General features: G+C 35.7%; 1 protein-coding gene across 1 annotated transcript in view; it reads right to left on the bottom strand.

Annotated features, from left to right (window-relative positions):
* Nucleotides 1-19,537, bottom strand: part of LOC103208103 (ephrin type-A receptor 6) — a 1,324,606-nt gene that overhangs the window by 542,130 nt on the left and 762,939 nt on the right. Inside the window, exon 4 of the mRNA XM_007953778.1 lies at nt 14,705-14,829. Coding sequence (XP_007951969.2) covers nt 14,705-14,829 — 125 coding nt within the window. The remainder of the gene's footprint in view (nt 1-14,704; nt 14,830-19,537) is intronic.

Genomic DNA, 19,537 nt, shown 5'->3' with positions numbered 1-19,537 from the left:
CTGATACTGCCTTGGAAACCCAAGGAGGCGTCGCTATGAGTGGGGTCGACTCGATGGCACATAACAACAACAACAACAATTGTGATAAGTATAACAGAAGTCCAGAGAAGCAACAGGAAAAGTGCTTTGGGCAAGGAAAAGAGGGAAAAAACAGGAAAGGATTAAAGAGGGAGGGAAGGGGAAGAAAGGAAAATCTATGAAGGTGAAGCAAAAGGTAATGAAAGAAGGGAAAGATATGTTATCACAAGGGGGTATTCAAGGGAAAGTCATATTTTGTGACTACAAGAGAGTTCACCACATTTTGAAGGTGGAGACTGAGGGGTTGAGAGCAGTGCAGTTATTATCTTAGTTCCCTGATTCTAAGAGTAGGCTCAGTTTTGGAGACAAGCTTTGATAGTTGCACTAAGCAAGCAGCACAGTGGGGAAATCCCACTCTCATTGTCAAACAGGAAATGGATCCAGTCCACACCTTCCCAGTTCTACATTCTTGTCTCCAATATCCAGGGGTAAGTCAATAGATAACAATGACAAGTTCAAGGGAACACATAACTCTCTCTCTCCACTTCAGACCAACTTGCCCTTCTCTCTCTTTCATCCTTAGTCACCTAGAATTAGGTCAGCCAGTACTAGCCACAGGATAGGGAGTCCAGATGACTTCCTTGACTTCAGACCAGATAGTCCCTTCCCATATTTCATACCTAGCCACCCAGAGCTAGATCAGAGCAAACAAGTTAAAAGGAGACAATTCTTCAGACTGCCAAATAGGCAGATGCCAGCCCCTGTTGTCTCTCACTGCCCTGTGGGATCAATAATTATCTGGAATGACACATGGAATTCATGGAGAGTATGTGTACTTACAGTAACTGATTTATTATAAAAAACATACAAACAGACACATATGGCAAAGTCTGAGAGGGATCCCAGAAGGAATTTTCCGTGTTCCTTGGGATATGCGACCTTCCTGACTGCAGATGTTTCCATCAACCAGGAAGTCCAAGGGAATGACCATTTTCAAAGCCTTTTATTGGCTTCATTGTACAGTTATAATTGAGGCCTCATTGTATAGTCATGATTGATTAATAATTGAAGATGCATGGCATTAAATTACTGAGGTGGACTAGTGCCTAGGGCATTTGACTGCTAATGAGAAGGCTGGCAGTCAAACCCACCAGCCACTCCTTGGAAGGAAGGTTGGGCAATCAACTTCCGTAGTGAAACCCAAAGAGAGGTCTCTATGAGTCGGATCAGACTCGATGGCAGTGAGTTTGCTTTTTTTGGTTTTTACACTACCTGAGATTAGCTGACCAGAAGATTTTTGTGGCTTGACCAGCCACTACTGACTTGCATTGATTTTCAAGGGTTGCCTGGCTGTTTTAGATAATAATGACATCTTGATTACTTGGGAAACTCCAAGGATTTTCTTTTCAAGACAAAAGCCAAATTGAGCTCTTTTTCTCACACTAGTAAATAAATAGAAAATATGAAAAACAGAATTTGTAACAGATTTGACTTTCCTCACTTTTAAGTGACTTTTCATTCTTCATGTGAATATGTATTCATTTGGTTAAATACAAATGAAAGCCTTCTAGTATATGTGAAATGTAACTGTGGTGTAGTAAATTACTTAGTATGGCTTTTCTCCCCATAAGTCATTGTAAACTCAGTGGTGGAATGAGCAACTGAGGAGCTCCTGATTGTAAATGTTATCCACCTGGGTTATTTCTGTTGGGCATAGCACAACACAATGTTCTGGGAGGTTCACTCTCAGGAGCTTAGAATTCTATTGTTATGATTGGTTGGTTTGGCCACTCTGTCAAGCTCAAAAGGAGGCCTCCTAGAGGCAGAACTCTCTCTGACTTCTGGCTGAAGAAGGACACACTCCTGTGAGACACGTGCTGCTGGGAAAGAGATGCAAGAGATGCATTGCTGAGAGAGACACTGAGGAACATGCACTGCTGGGAAAAAGACTGGGAGAGACTGTAGAGAGATGGCGGGCTAGGAAAGATACTGAGCATTTTTTTTCCTGAACTCGAATTGTAGGCTGGTGCTTCCTTAATAAGCCCCATAATCTGTGAGTTCTGTGTGGCCACTGCAGTGAATTATCAAACCCAGGAGAGAGGTAGTGGGTGCTTTGGGAGGAATGGTTGGTGAAAGGACTGGAAGGAGGCAGCATGTCTGGCCTTGCAGTAATAGGCCTTGGGCTATTGATGATGATTCTGTCTTCTTCCTGTGGGGTTAGAGGAAGTCAGGAAATGTGGCCACCCTGCCCTTTTTGCAGTAAGTAAGGAATAGTATTATTAACTGTATAGAAAATACCTAGATAGCTATAACCAACAAACCAATATATTTTCTTCTCTGTACCTTCCGTAAGACACACACACACATGCACACACACATGCACCCGTAGAAGACAAGGATATTAGAAGGGTCTTAATTCTTATTTATAATTATTAAACTATTATAATTATGATATGAAGACTACTTATCCCTGTGATGAAATATTAAATATGTGTGTGTGCATATGTGTGTATTTCAATGGACCAATAAAAAACTACAGTTATTTTTGGTATGGAGTAACATAGCTACATTTCTATTAGAAAACCACTACCATTTAGTCCATTCCAGCTCATAGCGACCCACATTGGGTTTCCAAAGCTATAAATCTTTTTACAGAAGTAGATTGCCTAATCTTCCTCCTATGGAGCAGCTGGTGGGTTTGACTACCAATCTTCTTGTTAACGGCCAAATATGTTACCTACAATGCTGCCAGATCTCTTTGTTTGACTGTATAGACACCTATATTAGCATTTGGAAAGAGTGGATTTGGAAGAGATTACCTTTCTACATAGTTATTTCATGTTGTTGTTGTTGTTATGTGCTGTTGAGTCTGAACTGATGACTCATAGCGACCCCTCCTTGGGTTTCTGAGGCAGTCTCACTACGGAAGTAGATTGCCCCATCTTCCTTCCAAGGAGTGGCTGGTGGGTTTGAACTGCCAGCCTTCTGGTTAGCAGTCAAGTACCTTAGGCACTATGCTACCAGAGCTCCCTTATTTCAGAGATGAGTGAAAATAGAGGGTTAAGAAAGTGAAAGACTGAGCCAAACCAAGATCTCTGAACACCCAGGCTAATGCTTTTTTCCAATAAAGAACATTCTCTGAGAAAATACTTATAAACAAGAGAATGTTGTTCAATCTAAGATATCTGTTTATATCTCACATTCCAAACTGCTTCATTCCTTTCCTACCTTACCATAAAAGTACTTAAAACAATGGGAACTAAATAAAACATCATAAATTTCTTAGAGAATGGTATAAATATTGATCATTAGAGACTAAATACAGGTATAGTGATATAAGATAACTTTGATTAAAAGAAAAAAAAAAAATTAAAAGCCATGGCACTAATATTAAAAGTCTGCACTGCAGTCACAGACAACATGGATATTACAATGAACAAGGGATTCGAATTTCTTTGAGCATTTAGTTATGTTAGTTTACAGTTAGTGTTCTATTAGATCCCCTTAGATCCCTTTATTTGTTATTGTTCTAATCCCCAAGCTTCTGTGTTTTAATTTTAAATACTTGTACCTGCATCTTCCTCAGAGTCCTCACCTCAGACTACTTGAAGACCTGAAATGTCTATGATGTTTTCTGCATACCATTTTCATGCTTCCACTAAAGCCTATAGTCAAAGAGTGATTGGAGCCTGGGTATGGAAGCCCAGTCTCTTTCTCTCCTTGAGGATGAACTCTAAGATGTAACTGATTTAGTGTTCAGAGCTGCCTGGGTGACACTGAGTTCAGCTGGCATCTTCCCCCAGAGTACTGTTTCTCCCACTCCTTTTCCAGTTTTTGTAGGGTCTTTCTTAATTAATCATTTGAACAGAAATCTGTCTCAGGGTCTGTTTTTGGACAACTTGCCCAAAGGCTACTACCAAAGCTGTTTAGGATCCATTCATTGATCACTCATCCATATTTATTTATATTTGCTACCTCTTTCTCTTCCATGTCTATATTCATCTCACCACCAATAGGCAATACTTCATAAAGCTTACTGTAAATCCTATATACATATGAGGGAATATCTGTGCTCCCAAATGTGATCATAGGTATATACATTTTTTTTTTTTCTTACTCAACATTTAGGTTCTCAATAAAGAAGGAAATTAACACTTTTAACTGAGTCTTATTTTAAGTTGCCCTGGTTATAAACTGCTGTTAAAACAATTTGCTTAGCAGGAGAAACCATGTTATATATGAAGGTATGTAAAATGTACAGATAGATTTTGAAGTCATAGTTGGGAAGTGCTATCAGTCATTTTGTGCTCTCTGTAAAGGTTTTTATGTTCTAGTAGCTATTATCAGTTGCCTGTATACTGCATTTTTATATATAAAAAGATATATTTTTTTAGTGTGTACACAATTACTATTCTATTTTATTGTTTTTTATATTTTACTCTAATATATGCTAGATATTTCCCTATAGTTTGCTTAAATGTGTTTAGTGCTTTTCATGTTTAGGTCTGTTTGTAATTAATCTTCAAAAGCCACCAGAAATATAGATATCTCTATAACTACTTAATTAATGTGAAGTCTGAGACATAGAGAGATTAATTGACTTTTTTTCTGGCTATGAGCATAATGACAATCAGAGTCAAAACATGAATTAGGAATCCTTGGCTTCCAGCTCCATGTTTAATCCATTAGCATTGGATCATTGCCGTTTTCCTAAAAAATAAGCCCTTTTATGACATTAGCTATTCCATCATTAAAACAAAACTTAATATAATAAAGTGAAACATCTCAAATCTAAAACTTAACATAGATATTTAATTACTATCTTTAGAATATTATTTATTTCTAAAGTTTGGACTTTGATGAATATGATTCCTTTTTTATTGAATCTGTATGATTTTTAGTGAACTGAAAATATTGCAAGTTATATCCAATCTCAAACACATGCAGTCAAAATGCATAGGAAATGGAATGGTGATCTCCTGTGTATAAAATATAACCTTTATAAAACAAAGAGAGATATTTTGATTTTGAATAAGCCACATGGAGTACTTTCCAAGGATATTTGTATATATAAGTGCATTGCTTTGAAAATAATCAGGATTTTTGAGTCCACAAAATCTTTCTAAACTGGTAAGAAAAAAAGGTGTAATTTCTTGTGAAAGCATGCTATAGGTTGTAACATTTGAAAGGATAGCCAAAACAGGATATCTGAGAACACGCTGGCATGCCAATGGGCAGAATCTATAATCCAATTAACAATCCTTTTTTATTTTTATTTATTTATTAATTTTTATTGTGCTTTGCATGCAAATTTACAAAGCAAATTTGTTTTACATTCAACAGTTATGCACATTTGATTTCATGCCCTGATTACCATCCCCAACCATAAAAACCTCTGCTCCCCTGCTCTCCATGTGACTACTCCCTCCCTGTGCCATTCTCAGCTATGCATTCTTATCTGTCCAGCTTTCCCTCTAAGTGAGTGCTGCCCCTATGGTGTCTCATGGCTGATTGATCTAAGGGGTGCATCTCACTAGAGTAGGTGGGTTCATCAACCTGGGCTAGGTGTTCTGCATGTAGGTCTTTCTACTATCAGGCTGGGAGACAATCCACAGAAGTGAGTCCATTTCTAGGCCCAAAGGGTAACCCAAAGCCATACCCTCAGGGGTTCCATCAGTCTCTATGTGATGAGTAATTCTGGTCATTTTTGTGGTTTTGAATTTTGTTCCACATTTTTCCTCTCAGGCTATCCAGGATCTCCAGTTTTGATTTCTTTCTGAGTGGTTGGCATTGGTAGCCAGGCACCATCTTGTTCTTGTGGTTTTGGAGTCACCAAGGCTGAGGTCCTCATGGTCCATCTTGTCCTTGGACTAAATGTTTCCAGATACCTTTGATTTTCTTCACTTTTCTTTGCTTCAGATAATAGGAGACCAATAGTTGCATCTTAGATAGCCATTCTAAAGCCTTTAAGACCCCAGTTGCTACTCGCCAAAGTAGGTTGTAGAACAAGATTTTTATGTACTATATTGTGCCAGTTGAGCATGATGTGCCCCCAGACTATGGTCCTGAGTTGGTAGACCCAGTGATTCTCTCTCTCAAGGTGCTTGATTGTCTTCTGTTGCTTTTGTAATATATGTGGATAATTTTGTACACAAGTGCATATGTATGATTATCTTTAGCCAAATCTATCCTTGGTCTTGGGTGTATTCCTGTTCATCTGCCCCCACCTAATCTTCTCACCTGTCTATGCATTTACCCGTAGCCTGGTGTTTGGTGCCACTGGTAATGTAGTATTGTGCATATGCTAGTATTTGTCTCTGTTGTCTATATCTTATGTGCATGTTTCGGTGTCCTTCCTTTCTCCACCATTATAATGTTAGTCAGACTCTTTCCATAGCATCCTTCCCCTCACCGAAATCAACATGTGACCCCCAATTAGCCCAAAATTTTCCCTCTTCCTTCCCATCCCCGGTAACCCACAAAGTGAATTTCCTCCCCTGAGTAAACCTTTTCTTGACTTTTTACAATAATGGGCTCATACAATATTTGTCCTTTTGCGATTGACTTATTTCACACAGTACTTAATGGACTTTTAATTCATCCTTGTTGTGAGATGATTTGTACATTCTTCATTATTATTTAATGCTGCATAGTATTCCATTGTGTGAATGTGCCATAGTTTGATTATCCATTCATCTGTTGGTGGGCATTTAGGTTGTTTCCATCTCTTTGCTATAGTGAATTGTGCTGTGATGAATATGGCTGTGCATATGTCTGTTTGTGTCCTGTCTCTCACCTCTTTAGGATATATTCCTAGTGATGGAATTGTGGGATCAAATGGTATTTCTATTTTCAGCTTTTTAAGGAAACTTCATACCATTTTCCATAATGAGTATACTATTTTGAAGTCCCACCAGCAGTGTATGAGAGTTCCAATCTTTCTTTCCACAGCCTTGCCAGCATTAGTTATTTTCTGTCTTGTTAAACTTTGCTATTCTTGCTGGGGTAAGATGATATCTCATTGTTGTGATATATTTCTCTAATGGCTAACGATCATGAGCATTTCCTCATGTGTTTCTTTGCCACCAGTGAAGTGTCTGTTCATGTTCCTTGCCCATGTTTTAATTGGGTTGTTTGTGTCTTTGGTGATAAGTCCCTTGTCAGATATGTCATAGTCATTTTATCCCCCCAATCTGTAGATTCTCTTTTTACCCTTTTGGAGAAGTCTTTTGATGTGCATAAGAATTTAAATTTTAAAAGGTCCCAGTCATCCAGATTCTCTTCTACTGCTAGTGCATTTTGGGTTATGCTTGATAGTCTATTTATTAGACTATTTATTAGGGCCCCTAGATTTGTCCCCATTTTATCTTTGATGAGCTGTATTGTTTTGGGTTTTACATTAAAGTCTTTGATACAATTTGAGTTTGTTTTTGTATATGGGCTGAAGTGTGGGTCTTGTTTCATTTTTCTGCAAGTGGATATCCAATTTTGTACCATTTGTTAAAGAGGCTATCTCTACCTCATTTAATGGGCTTTGGTCCTTCATCAAAGATCAGTTGTTCATAGATATAAATAAATGAAAATAAATAAATAAATACAAATAAGTATAAATAAATAAATAAAACCAAACTCATTGCCGTTGAGTCAATTTTGACTCACAGTAAGCCTTCTTGGGTTTCTGAGGTGCTATCACTGCAGAAGTAGATTGCCCAAACTTCCTTCTGATGAGTGGCTGGTGGGTTTGAACTGCCAGCCTCCTGGTTAGCAATCAAATGCCTTAGGCACTATGCCATCAGAGCTCTCTGTCCATAGATGAATGGGTTTATTTCTGGACTTTTGATTCTGTTCCGTTGGTCTATTTGTCTATCATTGTACCAATACCATTCTGTTTTAACTACTGTGGCAGTATATTTATTAGATTTTGAGATCTGGGAGTGTGAGATGTCTTAGTTTGTTTTTCTTCTTCAGCAGTCCTTTGCTTATCTGAGGCCGCTTTCCTTTCCATTTGAAATTATTGTTGTTGTTGTTATATGACATCAAGTTGGCCCCGACTCATAGTGACCTTGGGTTTCTACGTAGATTGTCCAACCCTCCTGCTGAGGAGTGGCTGGTGGGTTTGAACTGCCAGCCTTCTGGTTAGCAGTCAAGTGCCTTAGGCACTATGCTACCAGATTAGTGATTGGTTTTTCCATGTCCTTATAAAATGTTGATGGAATCTGGATTGGGATTGCATTGAATGAGTAGATTGTTTTGGATAGTATTGATATTTTCACAATATTCAGTCTTCCTGTCCATGAATAGGGCACATTCTTCCATTTATATAAATTCCTTATAGTTTCTTATAGTAGTGTTTTATAGTTTTCTTTGTATAGGACTTTTGTGTCCCTGGTAAGATTTATTCCTAAATATTTTATCTTTTTGATAGCTATTGTAAATGATATTTTTTCCTTATTTCCTTTTCAGAATTCTCTTTGTTGATGTAGAGGAATCCAACTGATAGTTCTATGTTGACCTTGTATCCTGCCACTTTGCTGAACCTTTCTGTTAGTTCCAGTCTTTTTTTTTTTTTTTTGCTGAGTCTCTTGGATTTTTATATAGGATCATGTCATCTGCAAATAGAGATAACTTTACTTTCTCTTTGCCAACTTGGATGCCTTTTATTTCTCTTTCTTGCTTTATTGCCCTGGCTAGGACTTCTAATAATATATTAAATAGAAGTAGTGATAGAGGGCATCTTTATCTGGTTCCTGTTAGCAAGTGGCGTGCTTTGAGTCTTTCTCTGTTAACAATAATGTTGGCTGTTGGCTTTGTGTATATGCCTTTTATTATGCTGAGAATTTTCCCTTCATCCCTATTTTGCTGATAGTTTTGAATAGGAATGGGTGTTGGATTTTATCGAATGACCTTTCTGCATCAATTGAAATGCTCATATGTTTATTTTGTTTGTAGTGTATTACAGTGATTGTTTTCCTGATGTTGAACCATCCTTGCACATCTGCTATGAATCCCACTTGGTCATCATGTATTATTTTTCTGATATGTTCTTGGATTCTGTTGGCTAGAATTTTGTTGAAGATTTTTGCTTCTATATTCATGAGGTATAGTGGTCTGTAGTTTTCCTTTTTGGTGGTGTCTTTCCCTGGTTTTGGTATCGGTGTTATGCTTGCTTCATAGAAAGAATTTGTTGGTATTCCATTTTTTCTATGTTCTGGAATAGTTTGAGTATGGTGTCAGCTCTTCCCTGAACATTTGGTAAAATTCTCCAGTGAAGCTGTCTGGCCCAGGGCTTTTTTTGTGGGGAGTTTTTTTAAGACCTGCTCAATTCCTTCTTTTGTTATGGGTCTGTTCAAGTAGTCTGTCTCCAACTGAGATAGTTTAGGTAGGTCTTGTGTTTCTAGAAACTTGTCCATCTCTTCTAGGTTTTTGAATCTATTGGATTCAAAACCAAATCAAACTCACTGCCTTCAAGTCAATTCCAAGTCATAGTGACCCCTCCCTGGGTTTCTGAGGTGGGATCTCTATGGAAGTCTTCCTTCTGAGGATTGTTGGGTGGGTTTGAATCTCCGGTCTTCCAGTTAGCAGTCAAATGCCTTAGGCACTATGCCACAGTCTTCATAATGTTCTGTTATTATCTTTTTTTTATTTCAGTTGGTTCTGTTACGATGTCGCCCTTTTCATTTTTTTATTCATACTATTTACATCTTCTCTTTCTTTTCCTTTGTTAAATATGCCAGTGATTTGTCAATTTTGTTAATCTTTTCAAAGAACCAGCTTCTTGTTTTGTTGATTTTCTCTTTTTTTATTTTGTTGTTGCTGTTGTTTTCTGCTTTGTTCATTTCTGCTCTGATCTTTATTATTTCCTTACTTCTCGATACTTTAAGTTTCTTTTGTTGCTCTTTTTCTGATTGTTGGAGTTGTTGAGTTAAAGTGTTTTGATTCATTCCTCTTTTTTGATGTGTGCATTTATTGCTATAAATGGACTTGTGAGTCTTGCTTTCACTGTGTCCCAAAGGTTTTAGTAAATTGTATCTTCATTCTCATTTGTTTCTAGGGATTTTTTTTTTTGTTTCAAACTTTGTTTCTTCTTTACCCAATAGTTTTTGAATTTATTGAGGTTTATTTTGTGCCCTAACATATGGTCTATTCTGGAGAATGATCCATATGCACTGAAGAAGAATGAGTATTGTGCTTTTGTTGGGTGAAGTGCTCTATATGTGTCAATGATGTCCAGCTGGTTGATTGTGTTGTTGAGTTCTTCTGTATGTTTGCTGAGTTTTTTTCTAGTTGATCTGTCCCTCCTTGAAAGTGATGTGTTAAAGTCTCCTACTACTATTGTAGAGTTGTCTATGTTTTCCTTTCAATTCAGTTAATATTTGTTTTATATATTTTGGAGCACTTTCATTGGGTGCATATATATTTATTATGGTAATAATGTCTTCTTGGTCAATTGATCCTTTTATCATCATATAATATACTTCTTTGTCTCTGATGATGTTTTTACCTTGAAGTCTATTTTATCAGAAACTGATATTGCCATTCCTGCTCTTTTTTGTTTGCCATTGTTGTGTTGTTATTATGTGCTGTCAAGTCGGACCTGACTCATAGCGACCCCTTCTTGGATTTCCGAGGAGGTATCACTATAAAAGTAGATTGCCCAACCCTCCTTCTGAGGAGTGGCTGGTAAATGATAGCTGGTAAACTTCCAGCTTTCTGGTTAGCAGTCAAATGCCTTAGGCACTATGCTTGCCATATATATTTTTTTCACCCCTTGATTTTTAATTTGTTTTTGTCTTTGTGTCTAAGGTGGGTCTCTTGTAGGCAGCATATCGATGGATCTCCTTTCCTCATCCAATCTGTCACTCCTTTTCTCTTGACTTGTGCATGTAGTCCATTTACATTGAGTGTATTTAGTGATAGGTATGAATTTATTGCTGTCATTCTATTGTGTTTTTTATTGTATTGTTGGTGATTTCCTTGTTCCAAATATTTTTCTATGCAGAGCTTATTTTGTTATGAAGTGTTTCTTCTTTTTTATTTCATTATTGTTAGTTTTGTGCTTACTAAGGGCATGTGTTTTTCTTCTTTCTGAGTTTGCTTAGGAGGATTGTTAATTTTCTTTGTGTTTACCCTGAAGTAAATTCTTATCTCTCTTAGTTTGGAACAGACTGTTCTATAAAGATATTTTCCTGTCTTCCTTTCCATTTGGAAGTTTTGTAATTAAAACTTTTATTCCCTCTATTTGCTTTGTTGCTGGTGTCTCCCAGCAGATTGACTCCTTTTTTTCAATATGTACATTATTTTATGAGTTTATTTTGAGCTTCTGGTTTGGTTTCTAAGTGGTGATGTCAGTGTTTTGATTTTAATTTGTTGTTCTCTGTTGTGGGCTCTCTATTGGAAGGACTCCCATTAGCATTTCTTGTTGGGTTGGTCTGTTTTTCACAAATTCTCTTAATTTCTGTTTGCGAATGTCTGATTTCACTCTCATATCTGAGGGACAATTTGGCTGGATATATAATTCTTGGTTGGAAGTTCTTTTCCTTCTATGTTTTATATATTCCGCCCCATTGCCTTCTTGCCTGCATGGTTTCTGATGAGAAATCAAGACTTAGTTTTTTTGGTTGCCCATTGTAGGTGACATTTCATTTTTTTCCTGAGCTGCTCCCAAGATTCTTTCTTTGTCTTTGGTTTTGGAGAGTTTTATTATGATATATCTTGGTGACTTTCTTTTGGGAGCTATCCTGTATGGGGTTCATTGAGCTTCTTGGACAGATATTATTTTCTTCCTTCATGATATGGGGGAAACTTCCTGTTAGGAAGTCTTTGAAAATTTTTTTTTTTTTCTTTTTTTTGCCTCCTCTTGTTCTGGTATTCCAATCAGGCATATGTTGCTTATGTTTATGTCATCCCACAAAACTCTTAGGTTCTCTTCATTTCTTTTAAATCTTTGTTCTGATTTTTATCATGTGGGCTGGCATCAAGAGATTTGTCTTCTAGTTGTGAAATATATTCTTCACCCAGTTCCAGTCTCCTCTTTTGTCCTTCCACTGTGTTGTCTATCTCTTTAATTTTAGTGTTGATCTCTGGATTTCTAATTGCTGTTTTTGTATGAGTTCTAATTGTGTATTTATCTTTTTATTTTGTTGTTGAATGATTTTCCTGAATTCTTTCAGGGTAGGGTCTGTCTTGTTGTTTCTGCTTATGGTTTCCTTGAGCTCTTAGAGAGTCCTATATATTTACCTTCTGAATTCCTTCTCAAATAATTGCATTGCTTGGTCTTCTTCTTTGATAGATAATTCTTTAGCTTGGGCTTTTATTTCTATTATCTTGTTCTGTTTTATTTGCTTGTTGTTGTTTGATTTGTTTCCTAGACATTTTGAAGTTGTTGTCTTTAATTGTTAGTCATGCATTGATTTGTTTCACCTGAATTTTATGTTTTACTCTATCTGAAAGTGTGGAGCAGGTGTACTTCTTTGGTTATTAACTCTGTTGTACTGGGTCACTCTCCAGCTGTCTCTGTGTTGGTGGAATCACTGGTGGGGATGTGGGTGCAGGTATCTGTTTGTCGTGAAGAGGATTTGGAGTTGGGATGAGCAAGTGTTGTCCACTGTCTATCGTTTATCCTGTGGCACAAGAGCTATTGGTGTTACCTATTTATTGGGTGAGGTGTTCAGTGTAATAGCTCCTGTTGCCTGGAGAAGGATTAATATGTTCCTTCTATTGGATGAGGCAGTGAAGAAAAGGAAGAAAGAAAAAGGAAGAAAGAAAACAAAACAAAACAATGCCAGAAGCAAACCCCAGAATAGAAAGACAGAAGAAGTTTTCCACGTTTGGGGTGAGATAATTCAGTCAGAGATTCAGGCATGGGTATGGCAGCCTGGGTCCTTCTGAGGTGCCTACTGATGATAACACTCTGGTCAATCAAAGATCCATGGTTCAAAACTGACAAACATCCTAATGGATAGAGGGCCACCACTTTCTGCTTGGATTGAGAATCTGCAAAATCCCAATACGCAGGTCCATTCTGTGCCAAAATGAGGCAATTAAGAGTTACACCTGAGTCCACTGCTGAATACCTGCTCTGGGGCCCCTCCTACTCAGAGGGAATTTCTTCCTTTCCCCAACTCCTTTCTGGACTCTGTGGAAGTCCAAGCCAAGGTTGGTCTTGATCTATTTCCCAGTAATATTATCATACTCACTCAGAGCCCAAGGTCACCTTGAAAAACTCCTCATGTAGCTATTTTGAGTCCCCAATGCCTGTGGGTTCCATGATATATATATTTTTCCCCTCCTCCTCAACCTCTTTTGTTTTTCTAATGGTTCCTTTCAATCTCCATCTCCACTGGCTGTGTTGGCTTATTTATTTTTCCCAGTTGTTTAATCTATTCTCTTTCTTTGCCTTCACCAAATCTAATACTTTATCTTCTCCTTATTTACTCATAACTCCAGTATCATTATTTGTATCTGCTTTAACTAGTTACTCAGAGTCTTAGTTGGAAGATGGATTAAACATGCGGGTTATCTGTACAATATCCTCTTCCCTTCCCCTTCACTCCTTTTTTAGACTATAGATTTATTTCTGTCAGTTAATGACAATGAAAAGTTTTCCTGATGTAATTTTGCAATTATTAGAGTACAAAAAATGGATACAACCGTGCCACTCAGTTCCTATTCCCATTCTGACTCATAGAACTCTATAGATGAGAGTAGAACTATTCTCATAGATTTTCCAAGGCTACCAATCTTTACAGAAGTAGACTACCTCCCACAGAGTGGCTGGTGTGTTGGAACTGATGCCTTTTGGTTAGCAGGCGAGTATTTAACCACTGTGCATATAGCCCTCTTAGTTATCTCTCCATTTATCAGAAGCAGTAGAATAAAATAAGGCAGGATTGTATATCTCTTTCTGCTCTATATTTTTTCAGAAATATTAATGTTTCCTTTGTCAATATTCCAGAAGTAATATTAGTAGAATAAGACACATTTTAATAATTGACTATGAGGTATGCTGTGATTATCTATACAAGAATCTTATAATGGTAAGGGATCAGGAGAATGTCATAAAGGAAGAGAGTGAATATAAAAAGTAAAAAATGTATATAAGCCAGAAAAATATCATAAGTAAGAACACTTTAATCAAAATTATTTTGGGTTAACTTATCAAACAGATTTATCTCTCTCGCTTTGTATAAAATAGCTGATGTGAATTTAAAGAATTTTAAAAAATTTATTAGTTGATTCCATCTGTCCCTGAAAACATCCTTTCAAAATTACAATGACTATCTGTCTAAACTCATTGGAAAAAGATACAGGCTACACAATCTTGCTTTGAGTCATAGTAATTTCATTTCATAATTCCACTGAAGTGAATTATAGAAACAACATTGTGGCAGTCATAATGTAAGTCGAAGGAGTTAATGCTTATTATATTTTAAAATTCCCTAGGGTAGGTCATGAAAGAGGTGAACCTCTTGCAACTTCTAACTTTAATCTGACATAAAACAAGACAAATTAATTAAGAAATTATAAGCACAACAGTAAATTAGAAAAGATTCAAAGAGACAGAAGGTATGAGACTAAGACAAAGAATAAGATTTTGAAGTAAAATAGTATAACAGCATGCTCAGTATATACATATATAAATATATATGCATATGTAGTATTTCAGGAATCTCCAAATAAGACCTACTTTCTCATAGTACTTGATCTCGTAGTCCAGAATGGCTCCATTGGAAAAAGCAGGTGCTTGCCATGATAGGGCAATGCTATTTTGGGATGCCCAGTCCTTCCTTACCATACCTATCAGAGAAGGTGCTGAAAGGAAAGAACATAACTAAGAATTAATTGGCAGGAATAACTCTCTACAATCCTCTCTTTAATATTTTCTCTTCCAAGGAAAATAATTCTTGTTGAAGAGGACACTGATTGTTGATGCCTCAGGATCTATTTTATTCAATCCAAATAAAGTATCAAAATATATTCAGAAACACTGTTAAGGAACATAGCTCAAACCCAGGTATTACAAAATTAAAGGCTATTTTTGTCTTATTAGAGAAGAGCATATTTTCTTTAAACTGGTTTTGGTTTATAGCTATGGCATGATTTATCAAATTTAAATCTATTTTGGAAAAAATAAATAAATCCCAGCAATTAAAAGACCATCTATGGGGTTTCTTTTTCTTTAATAAGAAAATTTACTACAGAAAATTCTTAACTAAAGTAAATGTTTGCTGATCGATATGAGCATGATTTCTTTTACACGGTTTATGTGATTTTTGAATAAAATTGAAACATTTAACTTCTGAAGTTTCTTTTCCAGAGTAAGGTCTATCTTATTTCCCTATGTAACATTATTTTAACAATTCATTTTTAACCTAAAGGAACCAGCTCAAACTTACAATATTTATCTAGAATATATATGTCATAGATTATTTTATTTGAATTTCCACAAAATAATTTTCTTAAATATTATAATTTTGCATAGGGTAGTGTTTAAATTAAGATGCTAAAATTCACTCATAAAAAGAAAAACAAACTAAACTACACTGAGATACCATGTCTCACCTATCAGCTTGGCAACAAATTCAGAAGTTTGACAACAGGCTTTGTTGTCTGGACATTAGAGAAAAAACAGTTTAATACACTGTTGTTAGGACTACAAAATGGTGCAACTCTTATGAAGGGAAATTGAGCAGTTTGAGACAAAATTAAATATTCATTTACATTTTGGCTTTTTGGAATCTATCCCGTAGATACACTGCATAAATGCAAAGTGACACATTTATGAGAGTGTTCACTGAGATTTATTTGTAAAGATTGGAAACAATTAAAATATCATTGATAAGGAACTTGTGGAAAACACTATGTGACATCTACTGGAAAATCATTACATTATATAAAGGAATTATGGCTATAAATCTTGTAATAAGGTTATTTCAGGGTATGTTTTTAAGTGAAAAAAATGTCGTCAAAAATATATATAAAAAACAATGTAAGGATATATCCAAGAATGAAAAATAACAACAATGGTTACCCTTAGGGGTATGAGGTAATAGAATGGGCTAGACAGGGATTAAAGTTAGACTTCTCTGAACATCCCTTACTTTGTAAATTTACTTTAGATCCCTGCACATATTTTAACTAATTAGAAAACAATACTAAAATGTAAAATGCATTTCCAAAATATTGTAATAAAAATAAAATACAGGGCAATGTTATTTTGGGGTGCACAGTCCTTCCTTACCATACCTATGAGAGAAGGCACTGAAAGGAAAGAACATAACTAAGAATTGATTGGCAGGAATAATTCTCTACAATCCTCTCTAATATTTTCTCTTCCAAGGAAAATAATTCCTGTGTATTGAGTTGGATGTATAACCACAAAGACTAACTATTTAAAGTGATTTTAAAACACAGTAACTTTAACATATATACCAAGGGGATAAATTCTAAGGATTAAAAAAAGGCAAAAAAATTAAACTGCTCTTAATAATTACATGTATGGTGGTGGCGTAGTCCCTAAGGCATTCAACTGCTAACCGGAAAGCTGGTGGTTCAAACCATCAGCCACTCCTCTGAAGGAAGATTGGGCAATCTACTTTCATTGTGATACTACCTCAGAAATCCAAGAAGGGGTTGCTATGAGTCGCATCCTACTTGATGACAGTGAGTTTGGTTTTTTTTTGTTTTTTTGATAGTACTGGGATTGTAAGTAGGAGCTCTGGTGGAGTAGTGCCTAAGGCATTTAAGTCTGAGACTGTGGTGTGTATATTGAAGAATAGAGCAAATGAATAATAAATATGCTGGTGTTACTCAGAATAAGAACTTTATATGTTTGTGGGAGAAAGAGATACAGATCAATGAAGTTAAGTAAAAAATCCTATAGTAGTAAATTTGAATCAGAAATATTATTATGAATTCATGATGTCTTTTTAATTCATTTTTACTACTTTGTATCAATATACCAAACTCAGATGAGAATAATATTTGAAAAAATAGATTCTATGTAATTAAGATGAATATAGCTTAAATTACTAAGAAAGATTCAAGTATTAAAAGTTTAGTATTTTATTTTTAAATGTTGCTTTTTTATCTTAAGGACAATGTACTTTCTTAAATTTGTGTGAACAAGTTCAGTTTCCAAGAAAATAAGTACTTTAAAAACTATTTAAAACTCTGCCAGCTAAATGACAGCATTATCGTTGAACTAAAACATAGTCTTAAAAATGATGGGCAATTATAGAAATTGCTAAGAAGTAGAAGAGTTTGTGCAATGAGCTAAAACACAAATGGATAATGTGGTAAATAAGAAAAAGTGCTTAGATAATTCACTATTTAAATTTAATCATATTCCCTATTAATAAATTTCCATTAATAAATTTATCCCTGTTGGAAACTACATTAATGTTCTTGAATTATAATGCAATAATGTATTAAGTGGTGCTTTATGGGGAAATTGTACCTTTAAAGTGAACTATACAAATTAGAAGTTGATTTAAGCATATCAATGTATTATAATTTTTGAAAATGCCCTTACTCGATTGTACAATTTTATGATTAATTTTCAGTGTAATCTTTGGTGTCTTAAAGCAATATTATCAGGGTTTTATTTTTTTCTCATAATTATTTTGCACTCAAGGCCAACAATATAATCCTTGCAAGACTTAAAAGAAATCCAATTATGGCAGCAGCCTATTAGAATGATTATTGAGTAAAATACAAGCAGTTCTTTTGTATTTTCATTTCTCTAGTGGTTAATTAATTGGACAGGTATATCATCTAATTGGTATGAGTCCTCTACTGCTTCATCAGTGAAACAGAAAGAAAATCTATTCCCAAATTGTTTAAGGTTCTTCTTTTAAACAGGAATGTCAGGGCCCAATAACTAAACCCTAAAACATCTTCATTCTTGCTTATTCCTTTCCAATACAAATATACATATTGTACATAGTTTACAATATACACCATCTGAAATAGTTCTAATTATTTTTTAACAGTATATACTAACCCCTATTAACATAGTTTGATACAGTTTTCACTATGGTTACTTTAATAACTGCAATATTCAATTATGTTGTTGCTTTACTAAGTCATTCTTTCAATACTGGGTGTTGAAGTTCTAAATATTGTGTCCTTAGAGTTTTCACATTTTATGTACAAATTTTTTAATTTATTAATTATTTTATAGTGAATAGTACTTCATATAGTTTTGAATTTCTGAGACATATATTAGCATATAACTTTGAAAATTTTGTTATGTGCCGTCGAAATAGTGGCATTAATATACACAAACTCACATTCACTCACTCACTGCAGTCCAGTCAATTAGACTCATAGCTACTCTTCTTGGGTTTCCAAGCTCTGGTAGCATAGTGCCTAAGGCACTTGACTGCTAACCAGAAGGCTGGCGGTTCAAATCCACCAGCCACTCCTCAGAAGGAAGGTTGGGCAATCCTACTTCTGTAGTGATACTGCCTCGGAAACCCAAGGAGGGGTCGCTGTGAGTCGGGGCTGACTCAACGGCACATAACAACAACAGCAACAACAACATATCTACAAAAGTAGCTTGCCCAATCTTCCTTCGAGGGAGTGGCTGGTGTATTTGAACTGTCAGCCTCTGGTTATCAGTTAAATGCCTTAGGTGCTATGCTACCAGAGCTCCCAATATACACAAGGCATATATTTTAAACAATTGATAAATTTAAGCCAAGGATGTGGGGAAAATTATCAGTCAATATATACCCTATTTACTACATTTTCTGTTTCACAGAAGCTCAAGCTACATAGAATTCAATTATAAAACGAGCCTCAATATATGAAATGTCAAACATTTGTATTGAATATATTCAATTAATTTGCTTTCTTAATAACTCAAGTTTATATAACTTCTGAATATAATATATTGTGGTAACATTATAGTACTTATGAATATAAAACAGAAAATATAAAATGGATATTTAAATGATTCCCCCTTTATGAGATTTCAGAACACAGAAGGAATAACTACTAATTTTTAATTCTGATTCTAAGAAATAAGAGAAGGAAAGAAATAAGCAGCAAAATAATATCTTCTGGTCTTTGTCAGATCAGAGGTTGACTGAAAAACTTGAAGACTCAAGCAATGTTTCCAGAGTAAGAATTAAGTATTCAATATAATTTCCAAAGAACCACTGGTGCTGCAGTGGTTAAAATGCTTCAGTTAATGGAAAGGCTGGCAATTTGAACCCAACAGTCACTCTGTGGGAGAAAGAGGTGGCAGTCTGCTTCCATAAAGACTCACAGGCAGTCCTCAGATTATGGATGAGTTCTATTCCTAAATATGTCTTTGAGTCTAATTTCTACTTAAGTAGGAACAATTAGGCACAGTTCATGTCTAACCTTCTCTCTGCCATCGAGTTGGATCTGACTCAACAGCCACCCCTCCTTGGTTTTCCGAGATGGTATCTCTACAGAAGTAGATTGCCCAGTCTTCCTTCCAAGGAGTGGCTGGTGGGTTTGAACTGCCAGCCTTCTGGTTAGCAGC

The sequence above is a fragment of the Orycteropus afer genome, unplaced genomic scaffold (assembly GCF_000298275.1).
Source record: "Orycteropus afer afer isolate SDZICR_OR568_19922 unplaced genomic scaffold, OryAfe1.0 scaffold00412, whole genome shotgun sequence".
Lineage (NCBI taxonomy): Eukaryota > Metazoa > Chordata > Mammalia > Tubulidentata > Orycteropodidae > Orycteropus > Orycteropus afer.
This window is presented reverse-complemented; position numbering and strand designations above follow the sequence as displayed.